The sequence below is a fragment of the Carassius carassius genome, chromosome 1 (assembly GCF_963082965.1).
Source record: "Carassius carassius chromosome 1, fCarCar2.1, whole genome shotgun sequence".
NCBI lineage: Eukaryota > Metazoa > Chordata > Actinopteri > Cypriniformes > Cyprinidae > Carassius > Carassius carassius.
The window spans coordinates 37,538,417-37,566,212 of record NC_081755.1 but is presented as its reverse complement, the minus strand read 5'-3'; the positions used below and the strand labels follow the sequence as shown (position 1 = coordinate 37,566,212).

General features: G+C 37.7%; 2 protein-coding genes across 3 annotated transcripts in view; both read left to right on the top strand.

Moving 5' to 3' along the window:
* Positions 1-1,293, top strand: LOC132140904 (uncharacterized). The gene has a single exon (XM_059550001.1). It carries the CDS (start codon positions 1-3, stop codon positions 1,291-1,293), a length of 1,293 nt encoding a protein of 430 aa, XP_059405984.1.
* Positions 1,294-2,091: 798 nt separating this feature from the next.
* Positions 2,092-27,796, top strand: part of myo15aa (myosin XVAa) — a 28,117-nt gene continuing 2,412 nt past the window's right edge. Inside the window, exons 1-59 of one of the 2 annotated variants that reach the window (XM_059558380.1) lie at positions 2,092-2,174; positions 2,405-2,468; positions 2,729-2,838; positions 3,000-3,074; positions 3,804-3,894; positions 4,560-4,663; positions 4,866-4,929; positions 5,034-5,147; positions 5,227-5,388; positions 5,512-5,625; positions 8,065-8,123; positions 9,158-9,281; positions 9,397-9,492; positions 9,591-9,722; positions 9,822-9,947; positions 10,048-10,125; positions 10,210-10,364; positions 10,487-10,532; positions 10,620-10,744; positions 10,811-10,928; positions 11,918-12,093; positions 12,173-12,257; positions 12,346-12,399; positions 12,556-12,637; positions 13,586-13,716; positions 13,892-13,987; positions 14,221-14,456; positions 14,540-14,718; positions 15,256-15,328; positions 15,576-15,767; positions 16,483-16,589; positions 16,702-16,790; positions 17,511-17,634; positions 18,804-19,004; positions 19,122-19,186; positions 19,270-19,380; positions 19,913-19,991; positions 20,081-20,222; positions 20,425-20,515; positions 20,616-20,766; positions 20,852-20,967; positions 21,073-21,132; positions 22,029-22,104; positions 22,203-22,318; positions 22,601-22,719; positions 22,819-22,960; positions 23,041-23,152; positions 23,935-24,140; positions 24,236-24,378; positions 24,495-24,567; positions 25,072-25,144; positions 25,256-25,329; positions 25,462-25,544; positions 25,625-25,755; positions 25,841-25,935; positions 26,024-26,101; positions 26,194-26,290; positions 27,088-27,248; positions 27,406-27,539. In XM_059558380.1, the coding sequence (XP_059414363.1) occupies positions 2,092-2,174; positions 2,405-2,468; positions 2,729-2,838; positions 3,000-3,074; positions 3,804-3,894; positions 4,560-4,663; positions 4,866-4,929; positions 5,034-5,147; positions 5,227-5,388; positions 5,512-5,625; positions 8,065-8,123; positions 9,158-9,281; positions 9,397-9,492; positions 9,591-9,722; positions 9,822-9,947; positions 10,048-10,125; positions 10,210-10,364; positions 10,487-10,532; positions 10,620-10,744; positions 10,811-10,928; positions 11,918-12,093; positions 12,173-12,257; positions 12,346-12,399; positions 12,556-12,637; positions 13,586-13,716; positions 13,892-13,987; positions 14,221-14,456; positions 14,540-14,718; positions 15,256-15,328; positions 15,576-15,767; positions 16,483-16,589; positions 16,702-16,790; positions 17,511-17,634; positions 18,804-19,004; positions 19,122-19,186; positions 19,270-19,380; positions 19,913-19,991; positions 20,081-20,222; positions 20,425-20,515; positions 20,616-20,766; positions 20,852-20,967; positions 21,073-21,132; positions 22,029-22,104; positions 22,203-22,318; positions 22,601-22,719; positions 22,819-22,960; positions 23,041-23,152; positions 23,935-24,140; positions 24,236-24,378; positions 24,495-24,567; positions 25,072-25,144; positions 25,256-25,329; positions 25,462-25,544; positions 25,625-25,755; positions 25,841-25,935; positions 26,024-26,101; positions 26,194-26,290; positions 27,088-27,248; positions 27,406-27,539 (6,593 nt within the window). The remainder of the gene's footprint in view (positions 2,175-2,404; positions 2,469-2,728; positions 2,839-2,999; positions 3,075-3,803; positions 3,895-4,559; positions 4,664-4,865; positions 4,930-5,033; positions 5,148-5,226; positions 5,389-5,511; positions 5,626-8,064; positions 8,124-9,157; positions 9,282-9,396; positions 9,493-9,590; positions 9,723-9,821; positions 9,948-10,047; positions 10,126-10,209; positions 10,365-10,486; positions 10,533-10,619; positions 10,745-10,810; positions 10,929-11,917; positions 12,094-12,172; positions 12,258-12,345; positions 12,400-12,555; positions 12,638-13,585; positions 13,717-13,891; positions 13,988-14,220; positions 14,457-14,539; positions 14,719-15,255; positions 15,329-15,575; positions 15,768-16,482; positions 16,590-16,701; positions 16,791-17,510; positions 17,635-18,803; positions 19,005-19,121; positions 19,187-19,269; positions 19,381-19,912; positions 19,992-20,080; positions 20,223-20,424; positions 20,516-20,615; positions 20,767-20,851; positions 20,968-21,072; positions 21,133-22,028; positions 22,105-22,202; positions 22,319-22,600; positions 22,720-22,818; positions 22,961-23,040; positions 23,153-23,934; positions 24,141-24,235; positions 24,379-24,494; positions 24,568-25,071; positions 25,145-25,255; positions 25,330-25,461; positions 25,545-25,624; positions 25,756-25,840; positions 25,936-26,023; positions 26,102-26,193; positions 26,291-27,087; positions 27,249-27,405; positions 27,540-27,796) is intronic. The other variant, XM_059558388.1, reaches the window with a different exon arrangement.

Below are 27,796 nucleotides of genomic sequence, written 5' to 3'. Positions count from 1 at the left end.
ATGTCACAACCCGAACAGCAAGCATCCGTTTTATCAAATGCCCTTAAGAATCCTAACTTAAGAAATGCATCCTATTCCTCTCCTTTAAAGAGAAGTCCTTCTCCTTTCCAGCAAGCACAGGATTATTCTTCTCCTTTGTCAAATGCATTAAAGAATCCAAGCCTTCAAGGTGCCTCCTTTCGACTACCCGATACATCAATAATAAATAGGAGTTTTGGAGGCAAAAAAGAGGAAACTACTACATCTGTTCTGTCAAATGCTTTGCAAAACCCTAGTCTCCGGAAAGCAACTTATAGGCTCCCAGATGGTACAATAATATCAAGAAATGAGCCAGCACAACCAGCTCCATCTTCCTCACTGTTATCCAATGCTCTTCAGAATCCTAACATTCGAAAAGCAAGTTACAGGCTTCCAGATGGAACACTTGTATCCTCCAGCACTGATGAAGCTGCGGACACAACAAAGTCCTCACCATACCTGGGAAGTGCTCTACAGAATATTAACCTACGTAAAGCATCCTATAAACTACCTGATGGCTCTCTCTTTTCTCGAAACCAACCAGCAGAACAGTCATCCTCTCCACGTCTTTCAAGTGCTTTTCTGAATTCAAACCTTCGTAAAGCTTCCTACAGACTTCCTGATGGAACCTTTTTGACTAAGAGCTCTGAACAAGAACCAGAGAAATCAATTTCATCTAATTTGTCTAGTGCACTACAAAATGTTGGTAAGGCCAACTATCGCTTACCTAGTACCGCTGGCCTGTTTAGAAATCCAAAACAAGAGCAAGCTCCCCCTTCAATGCTGTCCAGTGCCCTTCAGAACCAAAACCTTCGTAAAGCATCTTACAGATTGCCTGATGGATCAATCATGACAAGAGGTCAACCAGCTCAAAGTGAATCTCCCACATCACCCTTTCTGGGAAATGCCTTGACGAATATTAACTTACGCAAAGCATCCTACAAGTTGCCGTCGTCAATGGGACATTCTCCAGAGGACTCAAGGTATGCAGTAGTGACCCCTCAGATTCAGGGCCAGTCTGGTGAACACTGGGCTCAAAATCAAATACTAGATCTTCATGAGCCAGATGATGTCTGGTCTTCAGAAAGAGTCCTCCCTCATCATACTGTTCAGAACCTCACAAAATGGTCCATGTATAGGGATGAAGAACTGGAGAATTTTGTCATCCCTGTGTTTCCTGGCCAAGAGACAGATAGCACTGAACCAGCATGGCTCCCAGATAGAGAAGGTGAACCTCAAGGGAACTGGTATGACAAGGTAACAACAGACATATAGTTGCTGTTTATAAGAAATTGTTGCCTATTTTGTTATTTTTTTGTTGCTATCTAGACTTTACCTGCGAAATTGTTGTATGCTAGGAATAAATTCATTAGAAAAATATCTGTGCCATTAAAGTGATGCTATAGGATGACTGATTTAAAGCTTCAGATTAAATTATTAGATTAGAAAGACTGAAATTATGGTTTAAAACTATGGGTCAAAAATTATGCCAGGCAATGTCAAATATCAAAAATATTATGACTTGTTTATTTACTGGATATTAGGCAATATAGACTATGGATGACTGCATGGATAGATGGATGGATATTTTTTTAATATAAAGAAATCAACATAAAATATAAATGACTGGGCAAACTCAAAACAATAACCACAATGTACCAAAATACACCTGCTATGCCAGCTATATTACAACAGCATACAGGTATCATTTCAACAGACCTTAGTCTGACCTTAGCAGCATATTATATTTTTTTGACGGGAATAAAAACAATGCTACGAGAGACAGAAATACAGTGTGTTCAATTGATTGTGCATGCCAGTTGTTGATGAAATATCTTACAAAAAATCTTTCAGTAGACAAAAACCTCAATAAATCCATGCATGCCCTTGCAAAGACTATAAAACTTGTAAGCCTGTAACTCACAACTTTATTTTCATCTTTGTGAAAAATTCAATATGACATCAACCCTGAAATATAGGGTAAGGAAATATAGTGAGAAATATTGGCCTTATATCATGATTGGTTTACACATTGTTTACACAATATTTGTCTTTTACTGGAATCCTTTTTAGATGTACTCAATTCGAAGCCTGCCCACAATGTTGTACCGTGAATGTGCAGAGGAGGATGGCTTTGAGGACATGACACAGCTTGAGTATGAAATTACTGAATATGATGAATGCTATTTAACTATATATATATATATATATATATATATATATATATATATACACACACACACACACACACACACACACACACACACACACACACACACACACACACACACACACACACACACACACATACAGTATATATGATAACTGAAATTTTGTGTTCATCTTTAAAAGAAAATGCTTCCATTAAGAATAAATCTCTTTCCAGGGAGCTACACGAAGGTGCTGTGTTACTAAATTTGAAGAAAAGGTTTGACCGCAATTTGATATATGTAAGTAACTTGCGAAGTCCACTGCATATTTGCATATCTTAGTTATAAAGAAACACATAAATGTACTATTCATGTGTTTCGTTAGAACTATGAAGTATGTTTATTAAAACCACTGGTTAAATAAAATTAAAATGCTATTATACTGTAAAATGTTTATTGCTAAAAAAAAGAAATTTAAAGTAAATAAAATTCTTATTAAATTAATTAATGAACTGTTATCAAAAACAGATTATAAACAAATAATTTTGATTTCTTCCAAGACTTACATTGGAAGCATCCTGGTGTCTGTTAACCCATACAAGATGTTCAACATCTATGGAACAGACATGGTTCTGCAACACAAAGGACATGCACTTGGAGAGAATCCTCCGTAAGTTCATTCATTTATTCACAATAGAAACTGAACAAATTAATTAATTTATATTTTTTGCACCACTTTTATAAAATGAAATTTCTTATCAATGCTAGACTAGTTTGTTATATTGTACTTTTTTCTTTAATGTTTTGTGCTTCTCCAATTTGTGTCTGCAGACATCTATTTGCTATTGCAAATGCCTCATACACAAAAATGATGGATGCCAAAGAAAACCAGTGCATTATTATCAGGTAGGATTTAGGTACACATTTGATTACCGTACAGAATGTAAGTGAACACTGTTCAACTAACCTAACTCATAATAATCTGGTATGTTAAGATCAAATAAAGGAACTGTCAGAATTAAAGGAACTGTCAGAAATGGCTAATCTATGTCACAGTGTTCCTGTGGCTCAAGTGGTAGAGCATTGCATTAGCAGCACAATGTTGTGGGTTTGATTCCCAGGGAACACCTGTTAGGTAAAAAAAAACAAAAAAAAGTTAGCCTGAATGCGCTGTAAGTCGCTTTGGATAAAAGCGTCTGCTAAATGCAAATGCATGCAATGTATGTCCTGTCACCTCAAGTAGTCTTTTACACTGATGAATCCATCAGTGTCAGTCCTACTTGACACAACTGATCGCCTGGAACACTTTAAACCTAGCTCTGACGGAGACAGCTGTAAGGAAAGACTACTGATGTCTAGGCCATGATTGCACCAGCAGATCATGTCTCTGTGAAATGCACCCATGGCTGTTCAGAGTAGCTGGAACGACAGTCAAACTCAAGCATTCGATTTCACCTCTGTCTGATGATCAGACACCTAGCTCATTACTTAAGTGCATAGCAAAAGACAAGGAAATTCGTTCCTCATGTGCCAAGCCGCATTCAGTGCCAATTTAAAGTGCAATTAAGTATTTAAACTTGTAATTTAGGGGGGTTACAGTCATCATGTGGTTAAAATGTGCTTATTGCCTTTCAGTGGGGAGAGTGGCTCTGGTAAAACAGAGACAACGAAGCTAGTTCTCCGGTACTTAGCCGCAATACATCACAAACAGAACATCACACAGCAGGTATGAGTCATGCTTATAAACTCTTTTAAAACTATTAAAACTGTTCATATACAATTTATAACTCATCTTTTCTTCTTTCTTTTTTTTTACTTTTATGCAACAATACAGATTGAGGTATTGTACTTCTGTATGGCCTTCTGTTGTTTGCACCCTATATGTCACATGGGTTGTTGCACTTTGTGATATGCAACGTGCAATTGTTATAGAGTATTAAAAAAGGATGAACAATGTAACAGAAGTTGTGAATCATTTATAGAAATTTAATCAAAAGGACAACGCAACAGGAAAACGTGTGTTGTTCATATTGTTCAAGTCATCATATGCAAATTTTGCTATATAGAAACAGTAAATATTAAGCCTTGTCAAAAAGATTGTATCTTTAAAAAAAAGTGTATTTTGTCTTATCGCACTAGCAGATTTTTTGACATGTTATAAACAAGTTAAAAAACAAGTGAAAAATGCAGTATGCAGTAATACAAAATACACTCAGATTCAAGATATAATCTAGCAAAGCATGTCTCAAGCATTGTTGCTCTTTGGAGTAAACTGATCTTGTATTTTAGATAGTTTAACAGGAATTAACAGGATAGTACTTTGCAATGGTGTACAAACTACAGCAGTTTATTGCTACAACCTTCACGCAGTTATGAATTTATGGCTTACAGATTCTTGAAGCAACTCCTCTTTTAGAGTCTTTTGGAAATGCCAAAACCGTACGGAACGATAACTCCAGTCGATTTGGGAAATACATGGAAATATTTATGGAAGAGTAAGTTCATCAACATCACATTTCTTTACTGTGTTATGGATACACCTAAGAGGAAGCACTTCTTTGGAGTGCCTTTACAACTGAAAGAGGAAAACGGGGTCAAGATTAACATGAGGCTAGTTAAAAGGCCTGTATGTTGGCGTACATGGGTTGAGTTACAAATGACATTTTAATGGTTGTCTGATTTTCCTGCTTCAAACAGAGGGGTAATCAGCGGTGCCATAACCTCACAGTATCTACTTGAAAAGTCCAGGATTGTGTTTCAGGTATTCTTCATAATGCTCTTATGAACATTTAAAAATTCATCATTCAATAAACCAATTCTTTGCAGAAATCTGAAACGTTAATTTCCTTAATTTTTATCTCTTAGGCCAAAGATGAAAGAAACTATCACATTTTTTATGAGATGCTTGCTGGCCTTCCTTCACAGCAGAAACAGTCTTTATACCTTCAAGACGCAGAGACGTATTATTACCTCAATCAAGTGAGGCCTGATCATTGTAGCAATAAAAGCCTCAGAAATTCAAAAGTGCTGCTGTTTGATTGCTCTTTTTGGTTGCAAGGGTGGAGACTGTGAGATTGTTGGCAAAAATGATGGCGAGGACTTCCGCAGGCTCCTCAGCGCCATGGAAATACTTCACTTCAGTGCCGAAGACCAGAGCGCTATCTTCAGGATCCTGTCTTCCATCCTCCACTTAGGAAATGTCTTCTTTGAGAGATATGAGGTACAATGAAATTCAGTCTAATGTGTCCAGTTGGATTTCCCTCATGGAGCTGTGTTATGATGCTCTTTTTCAGTGGTGCCATGAATTAAGTTGAATTTTTTTTTTTACTCCATATCTTGGCAGACTGAATCTCAGGAAGTGGCATCAGTTGTGAGCGCTCAGGAGATCCGAGTGGTGGCTGAAATTCTACAGATTTCCCCCGAGGGTCTACAGAAGTCCATTACTTTTAAAGTCACGGTAAGAAAAAACCTGCTTGGTAATGGATTCAGTACTAAACAAAACATTATCACCTGTTATATAACACAGGTGCTAGTTTCTGTTTTTGGATATGCTTTATACTTAATTATAATTTCTGCATGATATCCATTCATCCTTGGCACTAAAAAACTGATGTAAAGGTTTGAACCCTATTTGATATACTGTATGTAAATTGCAAAATCCAATGCATATTAATATCTCTTATGTATAAAGAAGCATATGAATGCAATATATATGTGTTTCTTTAGAAACAGGAAGAGTCAGTGACTCAGCTCTAGACCTTACATGAACTCCAGGCAGACCTTACGTCAAGGTCCCGTACCAAGTATCAACATACTGTTAGTCAAGGATTTATCATTACATCATTTTTTTCATGGAAACAAAATCATCCAAATGCCGAGACTGTTCAATTAGGTAGCAACACAAGACACCAAGAGAAAGCCGCAAATGGTGCGTATAAGCCCTTAATCCCTCAGATAGTATAACGTGCCAAGTTGATTATGCAGGCCATATCACTACTGTGGGAACCGGTGTAACCCAGTCAGGGAAAACCCTGGGCAGAAACAGACAAGGGGCCCTTACGCCACATCAGCCTCCCATCATAGACTGTGTTACAGTCCTGTGTGTAGCAAATACCATCCAAACCTCTGCAGGGGTGCCATCAAGAGGTCTGAAGCAGTATTAACCCTGCCAGACCAGCCACCACAAACACATGCAGCTTAGTGCTTGTACAGGAATTACAGCATCTCCAAAACCTAAAAGGCTGTTCTACTGTGATCAAAAGGGCTGCGCACACAGTTTTACTTTCTAGAATGCAACAGTGCTCACCCACTTTTTCAGCAGACTTAGTTTCAGAAGTATTGTTCTCATTCATTTTTTCCCCATAAGGTTTTTAAATGAGGCTTTGTTATAACTACGTTACATAAGTTAAAGTTACAAGCCAGAAAACAAGCTGTGAATAACAACATAACAATTATAACATAAACTTTGTTTTGAAGCAAAAAAAAAAAGTGTTAAAATCTGACAAAAAGACAAAAGTATAAGACTGTACTAAATAGCTTTGATGAAGAAAAAATACAATCCCATGAAGCATTGCGATTGACATAATCAAATAAAAAACTATGAAGAAACAAAAATTGATTCAAAGATAAAGAATATGCTTTACATTCATTGCAAAATATGCATATTATGCATAGAAATATTTAAATACTTTTAGAGCATGAGGAAAATGTCTCATCATCCATCATCATTTGCAGTGCTTCATGGGACTGGGCTGTTGAATTGAAATTTCTCTGAAGAATCATGGGTAATGTTGTTTTTCATCAGAAACTCTGCTTTTGAACATTATTATTTAAATATGTTGAAATAATGTGTTTGAAACTATCCAAAGTTCCGCACCGACAAAAGGAAAAGTCTTTGAAGTTCCAGCGTTCCTTATCCAGTATAGGGTCTGGAAATGAAGGAGCATCCAAGTTTTTTAAAATAACAAGTTGTTCCCTTATGAACTCCATATATTATTTTCCATCTGAGGTATCTAGAGTTGTTTCTTCCACCTTCCTCTGATGGAGACCATCAACATATAAGTATTTTGTTTCAGCATCTTTCCTCACATCAGAGCCACATCAGTTCCTGATTTCAGATGTATCATCGAAAAACCTTTCATATGATCCTTCACACAGCATCTTGTTTCAGATCGGCCTTTGTCTCAGTTGGTCTTGGATAGAGCCAGTGCTCATCAATGTTCACAGTCCCACTGCCATGTTGAAATGTGCGAAGTCATTTAGACTACTACTCATGTCTGCTACTGTGACACCTCTAAAAGCTCCTCATAGTAATTTAGCTAATTCTTTTCATTAGAGAAACAGGTACTACCTATGTAACAGGAGAGGACCATACTCAAAGTCATTTCGCTTTGTCCAACTGAACTGCTCGGTGATCTCACGCTACCGGGTTTTCTTATCTGATGAAACCATTAAAGCCCTGCTTTCAGACATCGACACCAGAATTTTATCCCGCTAAGAGACAGATATATCCAAGTAAAGTGAACGAGAAGGAGAATTTTTCTACCACGACGTTAAACTATTTAAGGAAGGATTTTTATTTAAAGGCCTTAATGTCATCAGTTGAAAGGGATTAGTATTGTCTTGCCACAGATGCCGGGGTGTGTTTACATTTACCGACACTAGCGCTGTTGGCTGCTCCTCGTAACGGCCATATCAATTTCACCTGCCTACTGATGATAGTGCCTTAGTAACATTTCATCTCAAAGAGATCAGCAACATTTGAATAAAGCTGGTCTCCGATGAAGTGGTGTGTTTTAGTATAACAGAAAGTTATACTGTAAGTTTACTTCTTTCAGAGACTTTGCTACAAGTATTTCTGATTATTCTGTACTTTTTTATTTGTATTTTTTTATAGGAAACAATGAGGGAAAAGATCTTCACTCCCTTGACTGTTGAGAGTGCAATTGATGCCAGGTAGAAAAACTACAATGCATTTCTATATGCTAGCCTAGACATTCCTACTTGCCATAAATAAAATATTGCTTTATTTATTTATTTACTTATTATTTATTTATTAGTTGTATATTATCTAAAGCTTCAGCCAATTCCTTACATATGAAACAATTGGCTTTATAATGATTTTACAACTTCTTTCAGTCATGGAATATGCCATGCCCCTCTTTCCATAAATCGCCTTGGCGTATCCGGGGTACAGTGTTGCCAAGTCCAAGGTTGAAGCGACCTCAGTAATGTTATATTTAGCCCCTGGAATAAAGCAATAAGCTCCGTGAAGGCATGGTTTACAGTGAATTTATAACAGCTAAGGGGCGTTATATAAATTCACTGTAAATCATGGCTTCACAGGGCTTATTGCTTTTATAGTGTAATTTACAACAGCTTTGAGCACGGCTCAACCAATCAGAATCAAGGACCGGAACTATCGTTTCATAATGTGAATTTTACCAGGGGAACCCTGCAAAAAAAACAAAACCAGTGTATTTTACCCCCGGAACGCAAATTTTACCGGGGGACCCCCAAATGATTGACAGGCAGAAATCCCTCTACAAACCTTCTGATTGGCTACATGAGACTATAGGGCCATCACAGATAGCGTCTCGTGATATGACATGATCATTTTCTGCATAAAATCACTTAAAGCAATTTTAAGTGAAGTTGTGTGTGAAGGCACAGTTACTAAAATTAAATAAAAATGAAAAAGAATGCAATTTAGAGAAAAAAAAGGGTTTAATAAATAATAAAGGGAATTCATTAACTAAAGGCTATGAAGAAATAAGAAATATGTAATTGAATAACTGAGAGAGAGTACTGAACAGATGTATTAGTTTTAGCATCGCTGTCATGAAAAGTTCCCTTCAGGCAGATTTTCAGAGAGCGTCATGCTTAGAGATGAAATGGACAAACTGCATGTAGTGATCTTCAGATTGTATTGTCTAACTACTGAGCACTGAGGTAAACAAATGATGGTAATTTTCCCTCTCAAACAACAGAGATGCTGTTGCCAAGATCCTGTATTCCCTTCTGTTCAGCTGGCTAACAGACAGAATAAATACACAGGTTTATCCTCGGAATGAAGCACTTTCTATCTCCATCCTTGATATCTATGGATTTGAGGTATGCCGCTGTAAACTGGTTTGCTCGCCCCAGTAAAAGGGTTTGCTAATACTCTATGTTGCTGTAAAATGTGAATTTAGTTTGACTGAATTACACCTTTTTTTGTGCTTTCTAGGACCTTACCTTCAACAGCTTTGAACAGCTTTGCATAAATTATGCAAATGAGTACCTTCAGTTCTTTTTCAACAGGGTCATTTTCAAAGAAGAACAAGTAAGCTGTCTTTATTCACTCTAATCCTCTGAGAACTGTAGATGAGTAAATTGTCTGCGGTATGCATCTGAAAAACCATTTTCTTTTGAATATCCAAGGAGGAATATAACAGAGAGCAAATCAGCTGGGAAGATGTGCCTTTCTCTGACAACCAGGCCTGTATTGACCTCATTGCAGCAAAGCCACATGGGATACTCCGAATTCTCGATGACCAGAGCGGGTTTCCACAGGTGTCGTTTCTTCTTTAAGTTCAGTGTTTATTTCTTCATCACTACTAGTTTGCATCATTTGCATTTGAATTGTCCTGCTTTTGAATGCATTTCCTCTAGGCTACAGACCATACCTTCCTTCAGAAATGCCACTACCACCATGGCAACAATCCACTTTATTCCAAGCCAAAAATGCCTCTCCCTGAATTTACTATCAAGCATTATGCTGGGAAGGTCACATATCAGGTGCATTTAAACTACTTGCCTTGAGCCATCGAGTATTTGAATTATTCTCTAATAAAGTATTAGTGGAGGAAAGGACCAAACTTTCTGTGATGCTTCACAGGTTCATAAATTTCTGGATAAGAATTACGATCAAGTTCGCCAGGATGTTCTTGACCTTTTTATTCAGAGCAAAAACAAGGTGAGGGAAATGATTCAGCTAACATTAGCTAGGAATTACATGACCATAATAAACCTTATGAACCTTGCCTCACTGTGGTTTTAGATGGTTGCATATCTCTTTATGAGCTATGCTGAGGCCCTCAACCAACAGAAATCCCATGTTGGGAAGAACAGCACAGTAACGAGGCGCCATCAGGCCTCAACGGTGGCGGCCAAGTTCCAGCTTTCCCTCATGGAGCTCATTGAAAAGATGGAAAGGTAGACCACCTAAACTGTGCATTACGCTGTCTATATGAATCTCTTCTTGTTGTCTTTGATTGGTTCCAGACCCATGTAAGTTATTCATCACCAAGTACTTCCTTCTCCTTTTGTACTGACAGAGCCAACCCATATTTTGTGAGGTGCATAAAGCCAAACCAAAACAAGGTAAGGAACAGCAATCACAGAGGTATTAAGCTATTTGCATCTTGGCAGGAATTGAAATTGACTGAGAGAATGTGTATAACCCTGCAGGAGCCTGGTGTGTTTGACATGGAGCTGGTCAGTTCCCAACTTAACTATTCGGGGATTCTGGAAACAATTCGAATCAGGAGAGAGGGCTATCCGATCAGAATACCATTTGATGTCTTCCTTTTCAGGTAAGAGCTAGGGTTTTCAAAATAAAATGAGGCAGTTTGACTCAAATTGAATGAATTTGTGTTTAGATACAAGTCCCTGCTAGGCCTCAAACAGCCTCCTCCTGCCAATGGTGAAAACTGTGTCATCATGTTGGGGAAGCTTTGTCCCGTTAGACCAGGAGCATTTCAAGTTGGTGTCACCAAGGTGAGCATGGTTATGATAAGCACACCTAGTCTCAGCTGCATCTGAAATCGCATACTTCCCTAGTACTATATAGTAGGGTTAAATCTGTATTTGAAAAGAGTATTGTGTTCATAAAACACTGGGCGAAAAGTACCTGGATAACTTGCTATTTCTGGTGAGATTCTGCATATCTGGTGGACACTTTAACATCCCACGAGGCCATGGCCAGCAGCCATATCACCCTGGAGCCCAAGACCGGTTTCCTACTGAAGCTAAGCAGGGCTGAGCCTGGTCAGTACCTGGATGGGAGACCTCCTGAGAAAACTAGGTTGCTGCTGGAAGAGGTGCTAGTGAAGCCAGCAGGGGGTGCTTACCCCGTGGTCTGTGTGGGTCCTAGTGCCCCAGTGTAGTGATGGGGACACTATACTGTCAACAAGCACCGTCCTTCGGATGAGATGGTAAACCGAGGTCCTGACTCTCTGTGGTCATTAAAAATCCCAGGATGTCATTCAAAAAGAGTAGAGTGTGACCTCGGCATCCTGGCTAAATCTGCCCATTGGCCTCTGACCGTCATGGCCTCCTAACACTCCCCATATCTGCTGATTGGCTTCATCACTCTGTCTCCTCTCCACCAGTAAGCTGGTGTGTGGTGGGCGTTCTGGCGCACTATGGCTGCCGTCGCATCATCCAGGTGGATGCTGCACACTAGTGGTGTATGAGGAGATGCCCCCTGACAATGTAAAGCGCTTTGAGTGTCTAGAAAAGCGCTATATAAATGTAATGAATTATTATTATTATGGTAGATGAGTTATGAATGTCAGTGAAGCTGTAAAGTAGGTACTAATTCAGAATAAGTACCTACTCATAAGGGATGCAATTTTGGACAGACCACCCTCAGGTAGTTCTTGGCCAAGGTATTTTACATTGTACACCAGACTGGTTACATGAGGAAAAGGTCTGGTTACATGAGGCTACTCTAAATCTTTGTTTTTTTGCACATTGCACATTAGTTCTTCATGAAAGAGGACATATACTTCCTGTTGGAGAGCAAGAGGGACCGAGTAAGGCATGTAGCTGCCCTGACTCTGCAGCGTTACGTCAGGATGTTCTTTGTGAGAAAACGTTATACGGCCTTCCGCATGAAGATCATACGCCTACAGGCCCACTGCCGAGGCTTTCTCACAAGGTACAAGCTATCATAAATCACTCAAAATGCTTAGGGCTGCCCCTTTTGTAAAAATATTAATTTGACATGCTTTGCACAGGAAACGGTACGTGAAAATGAGAGCTAGCCTGGTCAAATTCCGCTCTCTGATCCATATGTACGTTGATCGCAAGAGATACATCAAGGTAAGAACAATGCAGTTTTAGTGCGCAGTGATCAGGCTGAGCAACAATCCCACATTTAATAATTTTACTTCTTTCTCTTTTGTTTTAGCTGAGATATGAGGCCAGGAGAAAGGCAGAAGAGGAGCAAAGGAGAATAGAAATGGTTATAATGATTATCACTGTCTAAATGGACCACATTTTAGTGTATTTCTTATGCCTACAGTATATAGGGGAAATTAGTCTAAAATTATTTTCACAGAAAAAACTTAATACTGATCAAAATCTGTTCTGAATATTACATTATATATTTTATTTGCAGGAGCTGTCTAAGCGGGAAGTGGTCAACGTCACTCATCTGGTCATTCCAGCTGAACTCGGAGCATTGCTGCAAGCAGCTGCCGGTACTGCCTTTTCTCACGCTGAGATACAATAATATAATATTATATAACATAAATGATATTGAACTTTCTCTTATCAAAGAATCCTAAAAATATATCAAGGTTTCCACATAAAATCTTAAACAGCAAAAACTGTTTTCAACATTGATAATAATAAGAAATGTTTCTTTAGCATCAAACCAGCATGATAGAATGATTTCTTACAGAGCATGTGACTGTAAAGGCTGGGGTAATGATGCTGAAAATTAAGCTTTGCCATCACATGATTAAAATGTATTTTAAAATGTATAAAAATAGAAACAGCTATTTTAAACTCTAATAATATTTCACTATTTATGCTGTTTTTACTGTATTTTTTTTATCAAATAGAAACAGCTTTTTTGAGCATAAAACATAAAAACTCTTACAGAACCCAAACTTACAGCACTGAACAGTAGTGTGCAGTTTTGTGAAGGTTACTTTGGAAATGTAATAGGTTACAGATTACAAGATACCCTTTTTAAAATGCAGTAACATGTCAAATGTAATTTTAAATGTTATAAGTAGTGTAACTATTGTATACTGCCATGTAACTGATTACATTTGATTACTCATTGATTACTTTTCAACTGTTACTCATTTTGAAAGATTTAAAGCAGCCAGGGTTAACCTTACAGTAGTGCTCAACACTGACTACTGTCAGACTTTCAAAATCCTTCATCACTTGAATTAACATTATTTATGTGAATTAAGATTATTATTGTGTGAAAATATTCAGATGTTACCGTTGACCTTTGTAATCGCTGACATTTTCATAATTAACTGCAATTTAATTAGCATCTATTTATAGATGCATCTATTAAGTAATTAAATTACTTAACTCTGTTTCATGTCAGTAGTTTTTGCAACACTGAAAATCAATATACGTACATAGCCTGTCTCACTTCTCACCTCTGTGTTTTGTTCTTTTAGGTGGTAGAGAGTTCCATTCTGATTGCTTGGCTTTAGTGCAGGCTCCCACAGTTCAGGTGGAGTCACAGCTCACGCTACCTCTTGATATCAACAACTACACCATCTCCAAATTTGTCCAGATTCACTTCAAAGTAAGACCTGCCTAAGCAATATATTCCAAAATCACAAATAAGCTACTATAAGCAGACAATTAATAAAATAAGCACTTTTTTTCCCCAAGACTTTTTATTTTTTTCTGGACTAACTAACTGGATTAATTTATAAACTGTATATTAAGTATGTTTTTATATTTGTATTAATAAATAGGAGGCAAAGTTTGGAATGTTAACTGCACCTTTGAAGACACCACTAACCCACATCGATGAGGATCTTACACATGACGCTCTAGATGTCTTTATCATGGTACACTGCATTATATTTTGCTGAAGATTTTGCCATTGTCATCTATAGTGCATGCTGTAAAGCTCGAATGTTAGTTCTGGATGTGAAAATACCATATGTTTTCTCTATTGTGTAACAGATTTTTAACAGTAAACCTTTCAACACAGAGACCTACTATAAGCATTAGATTGTTATGTGCCATAAGTAAGAGTGATTTAAACTTTATTAGCATTGTTGTATCTTTCACTTTGTAGATCTTGAGGTTTATGGGTGACCCACTTTTAAATGGTGCTCAGGAGAATTTATTTGGAAACTACATCATCCAGAAGGGGCTTAGCAACCCTGGCTTGCGGGATGAAATCTTATGTCAAACTGCTAATCAGGTTTGGAGAAACTCCAATCCAGATAACTCAGAGAGAGGCTGGCTGCTGCTGCTAGCCTGCCTGAGTGCGTTTGCACCATCAGCCAAAATGGAGAAATACCTTCTGAAGTAAGCAACACACCAATATTTACATTGAACATGTCACAAACTACATTTAAGCCTTCACTGCGTTTTGGCTTTGTATTTTTTAGGTTTGTCTCAGATCATGCCTATAATGGATTCAAAGCTGTTGGCCAACACAAGCTCATTCAAGCCATGCAAAAGTCCCTGTATGGACCGGAGACAGCTAGGACTTACCCATTGTCCCTTCTGGAATGGACAGCCAATAGGAAGAAAGCAAACATGGTTTTGCAAGTGCACTGTTTTGATGGTGAGTGTCAGTTTCACTTGCATTGTTCCTGCAACCTTGAATCAGTGTTGGCCAGTTAAAACCCTTATCATCCCATTTCAGTTGCATTTACCTTTAAACCTTGACCAAACTTTAAAGGCCCTATTTTAACGATCTTAGCACATGTCTAAAGTGCATGGCGCAGGTGCACTCAGGGTGTGTCTGAATCCACTTTTGCTAGTTTAACGACGGGAAAATGGTCAGCGCACACGAGCGCATGGTCTCAACGAGTTGTCTCTATTCTCTTAATGAGTAATGGGCACACTTATATAAGACAAACTCAATAGATAGCTTACAACACCTGACAGGCTCTTCCATCATCGTAATCCCTTAAATCAGCCAGGCAGGTTCCTTTGTTTCTTTAAACCCTCTAGAGACAATTGTGCAAAGCGCATCTACAGTATATCAGGTGATACCTGATCTGTAGTGATGTGCAGAATATAGCAGTCATTTGTGTGTAGTCCTTACTCATGCATGCCTGTCAAACCACAGCTCTTAAGAGTCATGTTGTATTGACAGGGACATCTTTTCTTTGCCCTGTGCACTCCTGGACGAGTGGGGAGGAGCTGGCTGGAGATATTCTACAGCACAGGTACCCAAACTATCCGTATTATGTTCCATCTGTTGTTTCACTTTGCTTGGTTTCAGTCAATGCATGTGTTGTAATCTTACCATCTATTCATCACAAGGAGATTTTTAATATGCTGTATGCCATGTCATTAGTGCATGGCTCTTTCTTTCAAGCGTGTTGGGATATGTACAGTCTATAATGAGGCCTTCATTATCTCTGCCATCTGTAATTTGCCTGAAATGAATAGTCCCATTAATTGGATCCGCAGGGGTGTGACGGAGGCCTGGAAGGGGTGTTCTGTCATCATGAAGGAGCACGGACAGTGGGCGGAGCTCGCAGGGCATGATTATGTAATGGATTTGATCGCAGACATGGAACTGATGAGAAATTTTCCCAAGCAAAAATCCTACTTCATCATCTCTGCTGAGAGTCCCACCAGAACTAGGCCCAATGCCAGCCTGTCAGTATCTATATGATATTCTTGCATGTTTACTGTAATTCGGTTTACTTTAGAAATGGATTATGTATGCTAATATGAATGATATTTTAATAGATCTGTTTTGCATGTAGTTTAAAAGTGAGTGTGTAATTTATGTGGCATTAGTGGCTAATGACTTAACAGTGCTTAAAAAAAGTTTGTTTAGTAGATATTTATATTATGATTAGTTTAAATAATTTCTGTTGCTTTGCTAGCTGATTTGTCAGTCGTCTTGGACTTTATAATGACATTCAGTGGATGGCACTTCCTGCAAAAACAAAGGTTTTTAGTTACAGATGCCATAGTAGAAATTCAAAGCAATGAGTTATTAATTCCCCTAGTAAAATTGTCCAATAACAGGGAGAATTTTGGGATACAGTGAATATTATTCATAGCTCAGCATCCTGTGGTCCTAATATACTGTCAGTGTGCTATCTTAGAAACAACCTGCTCCATGTAGAATTAAAAAGCTTTGTACAGTATATTCCACTGATTTCATGTACATCATTTTGAATAATAAATATTTTAAAAGTCATTCTTTTTCATTAACTTTTTTTAATGAGCAAAAATGACTTTTTTTTCTAGTAAAGTAATAGGCTAAGTATGTTTTATGTACATAGTTATTTTCAGGGGAAATATTTTTGCAGTGTTATTGTATTGTTTTTTAATATTTTGTCCTCAATATGAACTTTCACAGGGCTCTGTTTGGAAGCGGGTTTGATTCTGATGATGACAGCTCACTTCTGCTCCCCCAGACAATGCCAAGCTCCAGTCTGCCAGATTTAGATGGATTTTACAGCCACGGTCAGCGGTATATTTTTTTTGTGTGTGTGTTTTGTTGGCTAGTTTTTAAGCTGCTTTTACATATTCTGTTCTGACCCCCCCCCCCCCCCCAATAACTGTCAAACATATATAGAAACAGACTTCAGTGAAGCACCCACTCAGAAAGGCATGGACAGATACCTCGACAGCTTGTTTGACCCAGTTCTGTCTGATGGTAATGGGGTAAGTGTCTCATGTTTTTTTATGCCTAATTCAGATAAGTGTAAATGTAATAATAAACGATATCATTTGGAAGTTAAATGTAGCTATTTATGGAAAGAAGCTTAAAAATATAACATGAAATCATGAAGAAAATAACTGGCCACTTGATCCTCATAGTGTAAGTGATTGAGTGTATCACATTTGCTCTGTGGGCGCCAGGTCCCCTGCACTGGAGGTGATTAAGTTACCACTTTACCGTATTTCTCACAGCATTGAGCATACTTTATTTTTTGCCTTTAGCTTTATCATTTTGGTGTTTATATATATATATATATATATATATATATATATATATATATATATATATATATATATATATATATATATATATATTACCTTTTGTTTGTTTGTTTTTTTATGGGGGAGGGGCATAAAAAGAAACTTGGATTGAGGGCCCTTGTAAAAAAAAATAAGCATGGTAATTTTTCCGTCAAAGGTACTAGGTAGTTTAAAAATAATAATTCTTTGCTCACTTAAAGATCCTAGATTGGTATTGCTAAACAAGACTCCTGTGGTCTAGGTAAGCATGGTTCTGTCTCAGTTGCACTATTAAATGGGCCATGCCCCTCTCAGAGAGTATAAGGTACTCCCATGGGGAGATTGATTTCTCGTATGACTGAGCTGGGAATGATCCAGCCCTGAGTTGAGAGCCTGTTTTGCTTTGCCTTATCTCTTCTGCAGGATTTTGAGAAGTCATCCAGCATGTCCAGCCGTATGAAGGGAGCCGGTGGGATTGGAGGGCAGGATGGGGACATAGAGAAGCCCCTCTCCAACAGGCCTTATCCCCCCGGACTGCAGCCCGGTGGTGAGCTCTGCATCTGTTTTCTTTCTGCTCTCTCCTTACCACACATCAATGATGCATGGGTACCCTAGGGTCAATTGGTACCTGAAAGCAATCAATTGCCGGATAAACATTCAGACTTGCAAATTATTGTAAACCGCACATTAGCAAATGCTTTGCATGATAAACGATCAATGTACCATTTAGATTGATTTAATGCTTTGGTGATTTTAAGGGACTGTGGCTTTTGGTGATGGGTGTTCCATGAGTCATTCTACATGATGGGTGCTATTTGTGTTCCTTAAATTTGTATGTATATAAAAAAAAAAAAAACTATTAAAAGCTGATGGCATCTTTTGCTACTTGTACATTTTTCTAATTAAATTAACAAAAATTCCAGAAGCTTTATTTATAAATATGATTATTAACTTATATTAAGATTAAAAGTTTTTTAGTTACCTTGAGGTTTGTTTTGTTTTACTAATTCAACTGTAAAATTGTCAATACTGTTACTTTTCTGAAGACATAATTATGTCATATGTTTCCCATTTGTGTTATTTGAATCAAATAAATGCTAATTGAAATAAAATATAAAAACGTATTATATTTTTAGCAACATTTGTCATTGTTGCTTAGTTTAATTGGAAGTACTAAAAAAACCTAAAACTAAATAATAAACTAAAACTTAAAATAAATAAAAATGACTAAAGATAGTATAGACATATAAAAATATCAAAACGTAATAAAAATATCATTACAAAAAAAGCACAACAAAATGACTAAAACAGAAAATATAATTAATAAAAAAATAAACAATATTTATAACAGTATCATGCAGAGTCAGTGATACTTAACTGTGCATATTGTTGAGAGTCTGTTCTGTGTGATTGTATATACAGTATATACATACATTTGTGCAACTTAATTGAATTCAAACACCTTTTGAAATAGTAAAATAAAATACAGAGTATTTTTAGCACATCCATCCTGTTAATGAACAATGTTGCAAGGTGTTCAGTTCACTTTCAGCTATACTTGTCATATTTATTTTTAATAGGGGTTGGCACAGCTAATTGGGCTTTGTCTGACCTCAAAACTTTATAGCCAAGCCAATCCTTGCATCAACTCGTTTGATCAAGACATGTTAAAGCGGTAATTACGTACTGATCCTTAGCCATATTTACTATCCTCAGCGGTGCCAGTTCTACCTGTTATGGGAGGAACAATGATGCCACCTATACCTATGCCAGCTATGTCTTCTGTGCCTCATGCACACGCCTCTACCGCCGTACCTTCAGTACCCTCAATGCCAGCTATGCCTTCTATGCCAGCTTTCCCTGCTATGCCACCTTTGCCGGCTGTGCCTAATGTGCCACCATTGCCTGATATGTCAGGTATGAATGCTGCATAAATGACGCTTTCTGCTGATTTATTCTCTGGGATCATTTTGTGAAAGACAGCGCTGTTATTATAATCACAGTTATTGGAGTACATCTGCTTTATCTCTAAAGGTGTAGATCCAGCTGTGTTAGCACAGCAGCAGCAAGCCATCATCAACCAGCAAGCGATTATACTGGTGAGCACATACAGCATGACTTAAACTTGTAGTTAGCTACAGCTAAATGCGTTTGACTACTGAGCTAATGTGATGTACCACAGGCTCAGCAGATGACAATGCAAGCCATGGCCCTCCAGCAGCAGATGTATAATTCAGCGCAGCACACACACAGCGAGCATGTGCCAGCTCCCCGTTCCAGCCAGTACAGCCCTGTGAGTATCTCTGAGAACTGATTACAATATAGTTGATAAATGATTAGATATGAAGTGTACTTTTTTTAAAATTACATTATAATGGTATATACTATAGAAGCCATATTAGCACTAAGTTCCCACATACACTACTGTTCAAAGGTTTGAGGTTGGCAAGATTTTGTTTATTTTTTAAAGACGTCTGTTATGGTCTCCAAGACTGGATTTATTAAAAAAAAAATACTGTAAAACAGTATAATTGTGAGCCAAAATTGCAATTTAAAATAACAATGTTGAAGTTGGCATTTGTTTTCAGGATTCTGAATAGAAAGTTAAAAAGAACAGCATTTATTTGAATTGAAACCTTTCGTAATATTATAAATTTGTCGTCAGGTAATGCATTCTTGCTAAATAAAAGTATTCATTTATTTAAAAAAAATAACTGACCAAAAAATTTTTATCAGTAGTGAACAGTTCTTTTAAAATGTACAGTTAGAAAATTCAAAAACTGGTTGTCATCATTTTTAATCATGACATGTCTTTTATTTTGAAGATTAAACAAGAAACTGGACCTGTTTCCTACAAACCAACCCCGGCTTCTCCACCACAGAAATCTTCACAGCGACAGTACAGTATGTCATTACATCAATCTACATACCTTCTTGCTTAATTTTACTCATTAAAATGACTATTTCATTAGTATGTTGATATGTTTCCGAAGGCCCGACTAGAAGGGATCCACCAGCCGGAGATGTGGTGCGAGCCACTGTCTCAAACTCTGAACACTTAGAGCCAAGTCACAACATCAAAGACATTATCAAGCAGTACCAAACAAACCCTGTAAAACACGCCGAGACAGCCAGGTGAGAAATCCACATTTTCAGATCCAAAAGCCAGTTCCACGTCTTTAATAATGAATGACCCGAACTGAAAACCGATCCACAGCTAACCAATGTTCTCCTTGACCTCGCAACAAAACATTCATAAAATATTAACCAAAAGAGATCTTTAAATTAGAATGGAACAAAGGCCAAAGCTCTAAATGTGTGCTGGACTTCAATGCAGGAGGGAAGCCAAAGTGTTTCTGAAGAAACCAGACCCCCATGATCAAGCTATGATGATTCTTAAGGACCAGATGAGTGCTCCACCTCCACAGGTAGATCACTTATAGATTGTTTACAGATAATGATAAAGTCATATGTTTTAGTGTTGCCATTGCGGGTAATGCTTAGTATGTTGGTATCCCACACAACCAGCGAAAGAAAACCTACACGCCAGTCTCTCCCTCATCATCTGCTAAGGAGTTTGATTATGATGGTGGGGCACTGAAACCAGCAAAGAGCATCAAGATGCAGCGCTCACCTCCTGTGCCAGCTGTTAGTCAGAGATTCCCGGCACCTGCACCTGGTAAACTCAGTCCATCTACAGTATGTCATTTAATTTCCGTTCAACGTAGAGGCCGTATTAGCATGGCTGTTATGTTGCATTACAGTATCTAGGGAACTTCCGGTAGAAGAGGAGAATATTCAGACTCAGCTGCACAGGAGGAGCAGTGAAGAGCACTACACCTACACCAATGTACCATGGAAGATCTACTTGAGGAAAGAGGCCAGTGTCATTTGTGTTGGGATGGGTTAATGGACACAGTGCCTTTGCTCGGAAATATGGAAGTGATTGATTATGAAACATGAAATTTGTGTCATCTGTTTTTAGGTTTTTTATCCCAAAGACAGCTTCAACCACCCGCTGATGTTAGACCTGTTGTTCAAGCAGGTTTGATACGTTTTTTTCAGTTCACTTTGGTATTAGGGCTGTCAGTCAATTATGTAAAAATTTGTCATTTTATAGTTAAAAATAAAACAGTTCCTGAAAATTAAATAATAGGTGAACGTAATTTTGTTTGGATGGATGAAGTGTGCATGAAACGTGAGGCATAACTATATGCAACAGTGCTCTTTACTTGTCTTACAACAATAAATAATAATACAGCAATAATAAATAATAAATTAACACCCCATAATAAAGTATGAAAGTCCCCACTTTAGGGACATAATCTGTATAAAGAGATATTTGATATTTATTTAACAGCCATAATTAAGCACGCTACTATTAAAATTATTGGGATCAGTACATTTTGTTTATGTTTTTGAAAGAAGACAGCAAGTCCTCATTGCTCAAAAATACACCAAAACAGTAATTTGCGACACATTATGGCAATTTTAAATATTTTTAAAAATGTAATTTATTCCTTTGTTGGCAAAGCTGAATATTAAGCATCAGTGTCACGTGATCCTTCAGAAATCTTTTGATATGTTGATTTGCTGCTTAAGAAACATTTCTGATTATTATCAATGTTGTGCTGCTTATTATTTTTGTGGAAACATTTAAAGGTTTTTTTTTTTTAAACAGCATTTATTTGAACTTTGACTTTACTGTCGATCAATATACACTTGTTGAATAAAAGTATTAAAGTGCCCCAATTATGGATAATGAAAGGTTCATATTTTGGTTTTAGGGGTTCCCAACAACAGGTTGTCATGTCAATTTTGAAAAATCCATAATAGGGGCACTTTAATTTCTTTCAGATTTATTTAACTGTAGTGTTTGTAAAGGGATTTGTGTTGGTTTTACTCTTATTAACCATATTTACTATAAAACTTTCATCTTAGATTGTCCATGACACTTTCTCAGAGGCTTGCATTCGCATTACAACAGAAGAAAGGCAGAAGATGAAATCCCTTTTTGGTATGATTTATGTTCATTATCTTACACACACATTTGTCTCGTGTTATATGTGAGCACTTCCTGCTGAGAGGAACATTTTGTCTTCTGTATTGTGACAGTGGAGCACAACATTGACACGAATGCCACAATCCAGGATGAGAATGTGAAGAAGAAGATTGTGGTTGCTGCAAGAGACACGTGGGACATCTACTTCTCACGCCTCTTCCCAGCATCTGTAAGGAATCCCTCTCAGATTATCCTCGCTGAAAAAACCTATGTAGACCAAAATGCATTTCGGTCCTGGTCCAAGCTGGTTTATGTTGGACGGAGTTGGTTTAGTGGGTGGACCAGCATAGCACACTGTCAAAATTATTAAGCATGCTTCTGGTGAAGCTGGTTGAAATGAACAAAGTCATGTCTTGCATGTCAGCATCTAAAAACACTGATGTTTTAAACAGGCATTTGCTGCATCATAATGCTATTTAAAACAAACCCAAGTCAAAATCTTCCTGAACAGGGCAGTGTTGGCACAGGAGTCCAGGTGCTGTCTGTATCTCATAGAGGGATCAAGCTTTTGAAAATGGTCAGGAGCAGTGCAGTAGCTCCAGACTACTTCAGAGTTCTGCGACCCTACAGGTACCAGAGACTTTTAATGACTTCAAGTAATGACACTGCCATCACGCCATGGATATTTTTAGTTGTGGCTGTATTGGGATCATTGTTAATGTCTTACAGCTACACAGACATCATGTTCGTCACCATTCCTTCCAAAAACATGCTGGAGTTCAACCTCACCAATGAGAAACTGATTCTGTTCTCTGCCAAAGCTCCTCAGGTCAAAACCATGATTGACTACTTTATCACAGAGCTGAAAAAGGTCCGTTCTCGCACACATTGGTTTGCTTCGGAGATGATGTGGTGCTGTGCGTTAATTGTGCTCTCTCTCTCTCGCTCTAGGACTCAGACTATGTCGTTGCTGTGCGTAATTACATTACAGATGACAGAATGCTGCTGAGTTTCCACAAAGGAGACATCATGCGCTTGCAGAAAATGGAAGGCCTAGATGCAGGTGAGACTACTTTTAACCAGTCATGAAGACCTGACATTACTCTTCACATTTGGGGGAAAAGAGACTTAATGATTAGGACAGGAGCTCTGAAATATAACACTTGAAGACACACATGGGTCAAGAATGTAATCTATTAATTTATTGAAAAATAATTCTTTAAAAATTTAATTCTTAAATTAAATTAAATTCTTAAAAAAAAAAGAAAATTAAAAAGAAAAGCCTACATGTGAAAAAGAATCATTTCTAATGTCATACTGTCACTTTTGATCAGTTTTGGTCATTTGGATGTGTCCTTGCTGAATGAAAATATTCATTTATTTACAAAAAAAATTTCTTTTGATCATTTGTTTATTGATATAGACAAATAGTATATTGGGGATTCAAAATACGTTGTAAAAGGCACAATAACGTGTTCATCTAAGCTCTGTGGCTGTTTCACAGGCCAGTGTTATGGTTGCATAGTGAAAAAGAAGGTGATTCTCCTGGAGGAATTAAAAAGAGACACACCTGATTTTGGTGGGTCGTGTGTGGACACTTGAATGGAGTGCTGTTTTGTGCTTTCTTCGTGTGCTGTTTCACTTAGCAGTGTCATTGCTGTTGAATTGCTTGCGTGCAGACACATCTGAAAATCTGTGTCCCTATTTGCATGTACAGAACCTGTCTTCCTTCCCCAAGCATTATGGTTTCACTGCTGCTTTTTATACAGGCGCTTCAGTCTGCTCTTAAAATGCCATACTACTGTCACGCACACTTTCACACACCATTTCTTGTATCGTACTAAGGCTGGAAGTTTGGGGCCATTCATGGGCGATCTGGGGTTTTTCCTGTGGAGTTTGTTCAGCCAGTGGCTGCTCCTGACTTCATTAACATTCCTGTGGACAAGAAAGAGGAACCCAAAAATAAGCAGGGTCGCGTGGCCGCCTCAGCAGCTGTGGCAGTGGCTGTAGGTTCTGCCGCCGCAGCCCATGAACTCGACCGGTCTATTGAGGTATATGTGTTTAACAGGCACATCATCTGAAATTCAGATTTACATGTATCATAGACCCTTCTGAGTGGCGTTGTGCTGCTGCACCTCACCTCTAGGTGGCGTCTTCTGTCAGTGAGTATACAGAGGCCTACGCAGACGGCGCTGATATGGACATCGATGAGAGGATCTTGCAAGACAGCCAATACAACATGGTGGAGTTTGCGAAGAAATATTTCAGAGGGGCCCAGAGAAAAAATGGGTCAGTTGATTACATCACAGGGGAAACTGCGAAGTGCGAACTCGTGTTTTCAGTTGCATAGTTGAATTAAAAGAAAATGTGTAAGTGAAACACTGATACAAGCCTCTATTTTGCAGCGATTCATATAAGAAAAAGTCAAAGAAAACAAAGGAATCCAGGGAACCATCAGAAATGGTGAAATTTTCCAAGGTATAGATTGCGTACCATACCATCACTTTTATTCCCCCCCCCCCCCCAAAAAAAAAAGTTGATTTGAAATCCATATTCTAACATTCTTTACTCAATATTCTATTATAAGGAATGGAGATGGGGGTTTAAAGGATAAAAAACGACTATAAAAGTGGTCTATACATCTTGTGCACTATATTGCAAGTCTACTGAAGTCAAATGACAGCTTTGTTTGACAGACAAATTGAATTTTAGGTTGTAGTTCACAAAATTGAATAACTCTAAAAGAATGAGATTGATGAATGTATATTGGTGAATATAATGTCATTTCTTTCAGTGAGTAATGACTACTATTTAAATACTTTTTTTGTTGTTGTAGTAGTACATGAGGGTGAATAAATGATGACAAAATAATTTTTTTAGTTTAACTATTCCTGTAAGTTTAAAGAAAATTAAGCAAGACCTTGCAAAATGATCCATATTTCTGATGCATGTTCTTTCATCATTTTTGCTTTGGTCATGTAGTCACCCATTCAAGAGTCCCTAATCGAGTTCACTGACGAAAACATGAACAAAGTAGCTGCAGAGATTTTTCTTGGTAAGCAGAATGTTCAGTGTGAACTAATTAAGGGACAGATATTTTTTAATGTCATCTATAAAAATGTTGTGTTTACTATATAATACAACTTCAATAATTCTTATCTTGCAGCTATAATGAAGTTTATGGGAGACTACCCTATGAAAGGCCAGACGGAGCAGGAGATTGTGAGCACCATACTAAGGGTACGCAGCTCTTCAAATAGCGCGAGAATTAGACAAGAATTCCCATCATGAATTATTAAGATAACAGGACAGGAATGTGCTTAATGTATTTAATGCCACTGCAATATGCAATATGAATAACCTCTGTTCCAGCTGAGTGGTGAGTATGGACTAATGAGGGATGAAGCGTACTGCCAAGTCCTCAAGCAGATCACAGCGAACACCAGCTCCAAGACGTAAGAGCCTTTTTCTTTCTGAATGATGAAACCAAACAGAGTCTTACAGGGTCTTATATGATCTTTTCTGTATTTCACAGGGAGAGTTGTCAGAGGGGCTGGAGGCTGCTGTACATCCTCACTGCATACTACAAGTGTTCAGAGGCGCTTAAACCTTACCTACTGAAGTACCTTCTAGACGTCTGTGCAAGTCCAGGGGTGCACTTTCAAGGTATACTGCTTTTTTAGCTACATGTCACAGCTGCTACACAGAGAAAATACTGACTGATGGTTACACAAACATTATATATTGACAGGTATTTCCAAGGCTTGTGAGCAAAACCTAAGGAAGACGTTCCAGTATGGTGGACGTGTTGAACATCCTAATGGGATGGAATTGAAAGCTATGCTGGTTAGTTGCACATAAACAATTTTAATGCAAATTTTAGTGACATTTTCAGCAATTTCTGCTTAAACATGCACAATCCAACGTTTTCAAGGCTGGAAGGAGCTCCAAACGCCAGTTGTTTCTTCTTCCTGGTGGAATTGAACGCCATCTAAAGATCAAAACCTGCTCAGTATGTTGACTCTATTTATTCGAAACTCGATCAACCATGTAATTCATTTAGTAGGAAAAATGTGATTCTAATTCACTTTTGTTACTTTGGAGGTTGCTTTGGATGCCATTGAAGAGCTGTGCTATGAGATGGGTCTACATAAACTTGAAGCCTTGGATGAATATGCTATATTTGTGGTCACAAACAGAGGTGAGATGACAAAAAGGAAAATACATAATCAAAATCTAATATCGGATGGTTTGTAGTAGCTGATATGGTAGTTCACTTATCTTATGAAACGAAAGGGTCATTTTTACTTTAGGAATAGTTCACCTAAAGATAAAAATGAATTCACCCTCAGGTCATCCAAGAAGTAAATTAAATTTGTTTCTTCGTCATGGGAACAGATTTGGAGAAATTTAGTATTACATCGCTTACTCACCAATGGATGGATGCACTGTAGTGAATGGGTGCTGTCAGAATTAGAGTCCGAACAGCTGATAAAAACACCACAATAATCCAAAATTAATTCACATGACTTCCTCAGTGAATATCTTGTGAAATTAAACGTTTTTTTATCAACTGTTCGTAATCAATCACTACAGTGCATCCATCCATTGGTGAGCAAATGATGTAATGCTAAATTTCTCCAAATCTGTTCCCATGACGAAGAATCAAATTAATCTACATGCTGAATGCTCTGGGGGTGAGTACATTTTTCAGCAAATTTCCAGTTTTGGGTGAACTCTTTCGTTGGGTGAACAAAGACCTACATGGAAAGAACCTATATGAGGATATATGCAGTTTATATGAAACCTATATGCAGTTTATATGCACATATATGCTGCATATATGTACATATAATATAGTAAAACGGCCAATTTTATATATGTCACATATATTAAAAACCTATATCAAAACCTATATTAAAACATTAATGTTTATATAGGTTATTTCCATGTGGGGATTGAAAGCTGTATTCTCATGTGTTGTCAATTTTTCTCCAGGTCAGAATGTTTGCCCTCTAAACAAAAGGGAGTACATCTTGGATGTTGCTACAGAAGCTGAACATGTTGACAGCAACTACAGTCTGTGGTTTCGAAGAGTGATCTGGACGCAGCCACTGAAGTTTGACAATGAGCTCGGAGTCACTATGCATTACAATCAGGTACATCAGCCAGACTGATTCAATTTCTCAGACATTCCTTTCATGTCCTGTGCTGCTTATTGCACAAGTTACAAAGATCTGAGGCATTTGTTCTCGATTCGTTCTAAGTTTTCTCTGTTCAGGCTATACTAATCTGATCTTCATTCACATTTTACAGGTGTCCCCTGACTACTTGAAAGGGCTGCTCAATGTTGTCCCACAGGGTAAAGCCAGTGAGCAGCAGCTTCAGCAAGTGTCAAAACTGGCAGCTCTGCAACATCGTGCCAAGGATTCGATCCACCTGCCAACCTTGTAATGCAATTAATCTGACTGATATCATATCCTGAATTTATCAACCAAAGAAATAACTGACTTGTGTATCAATGAAAAACTTAAAAAAGGGCACATTTACCCCACTGAACCAAATTACCATGATAAATCAAAAGAAAATAGAATAGAAAAAAAATAGAGCAAGCTAGTGTTAGAAAAAAATACATTTATAATGTTTTTTTTTCCAAATAAATGGTTCTTTTTATTTTGTGTATATCAGAGAAAAAAATGGTATCCTC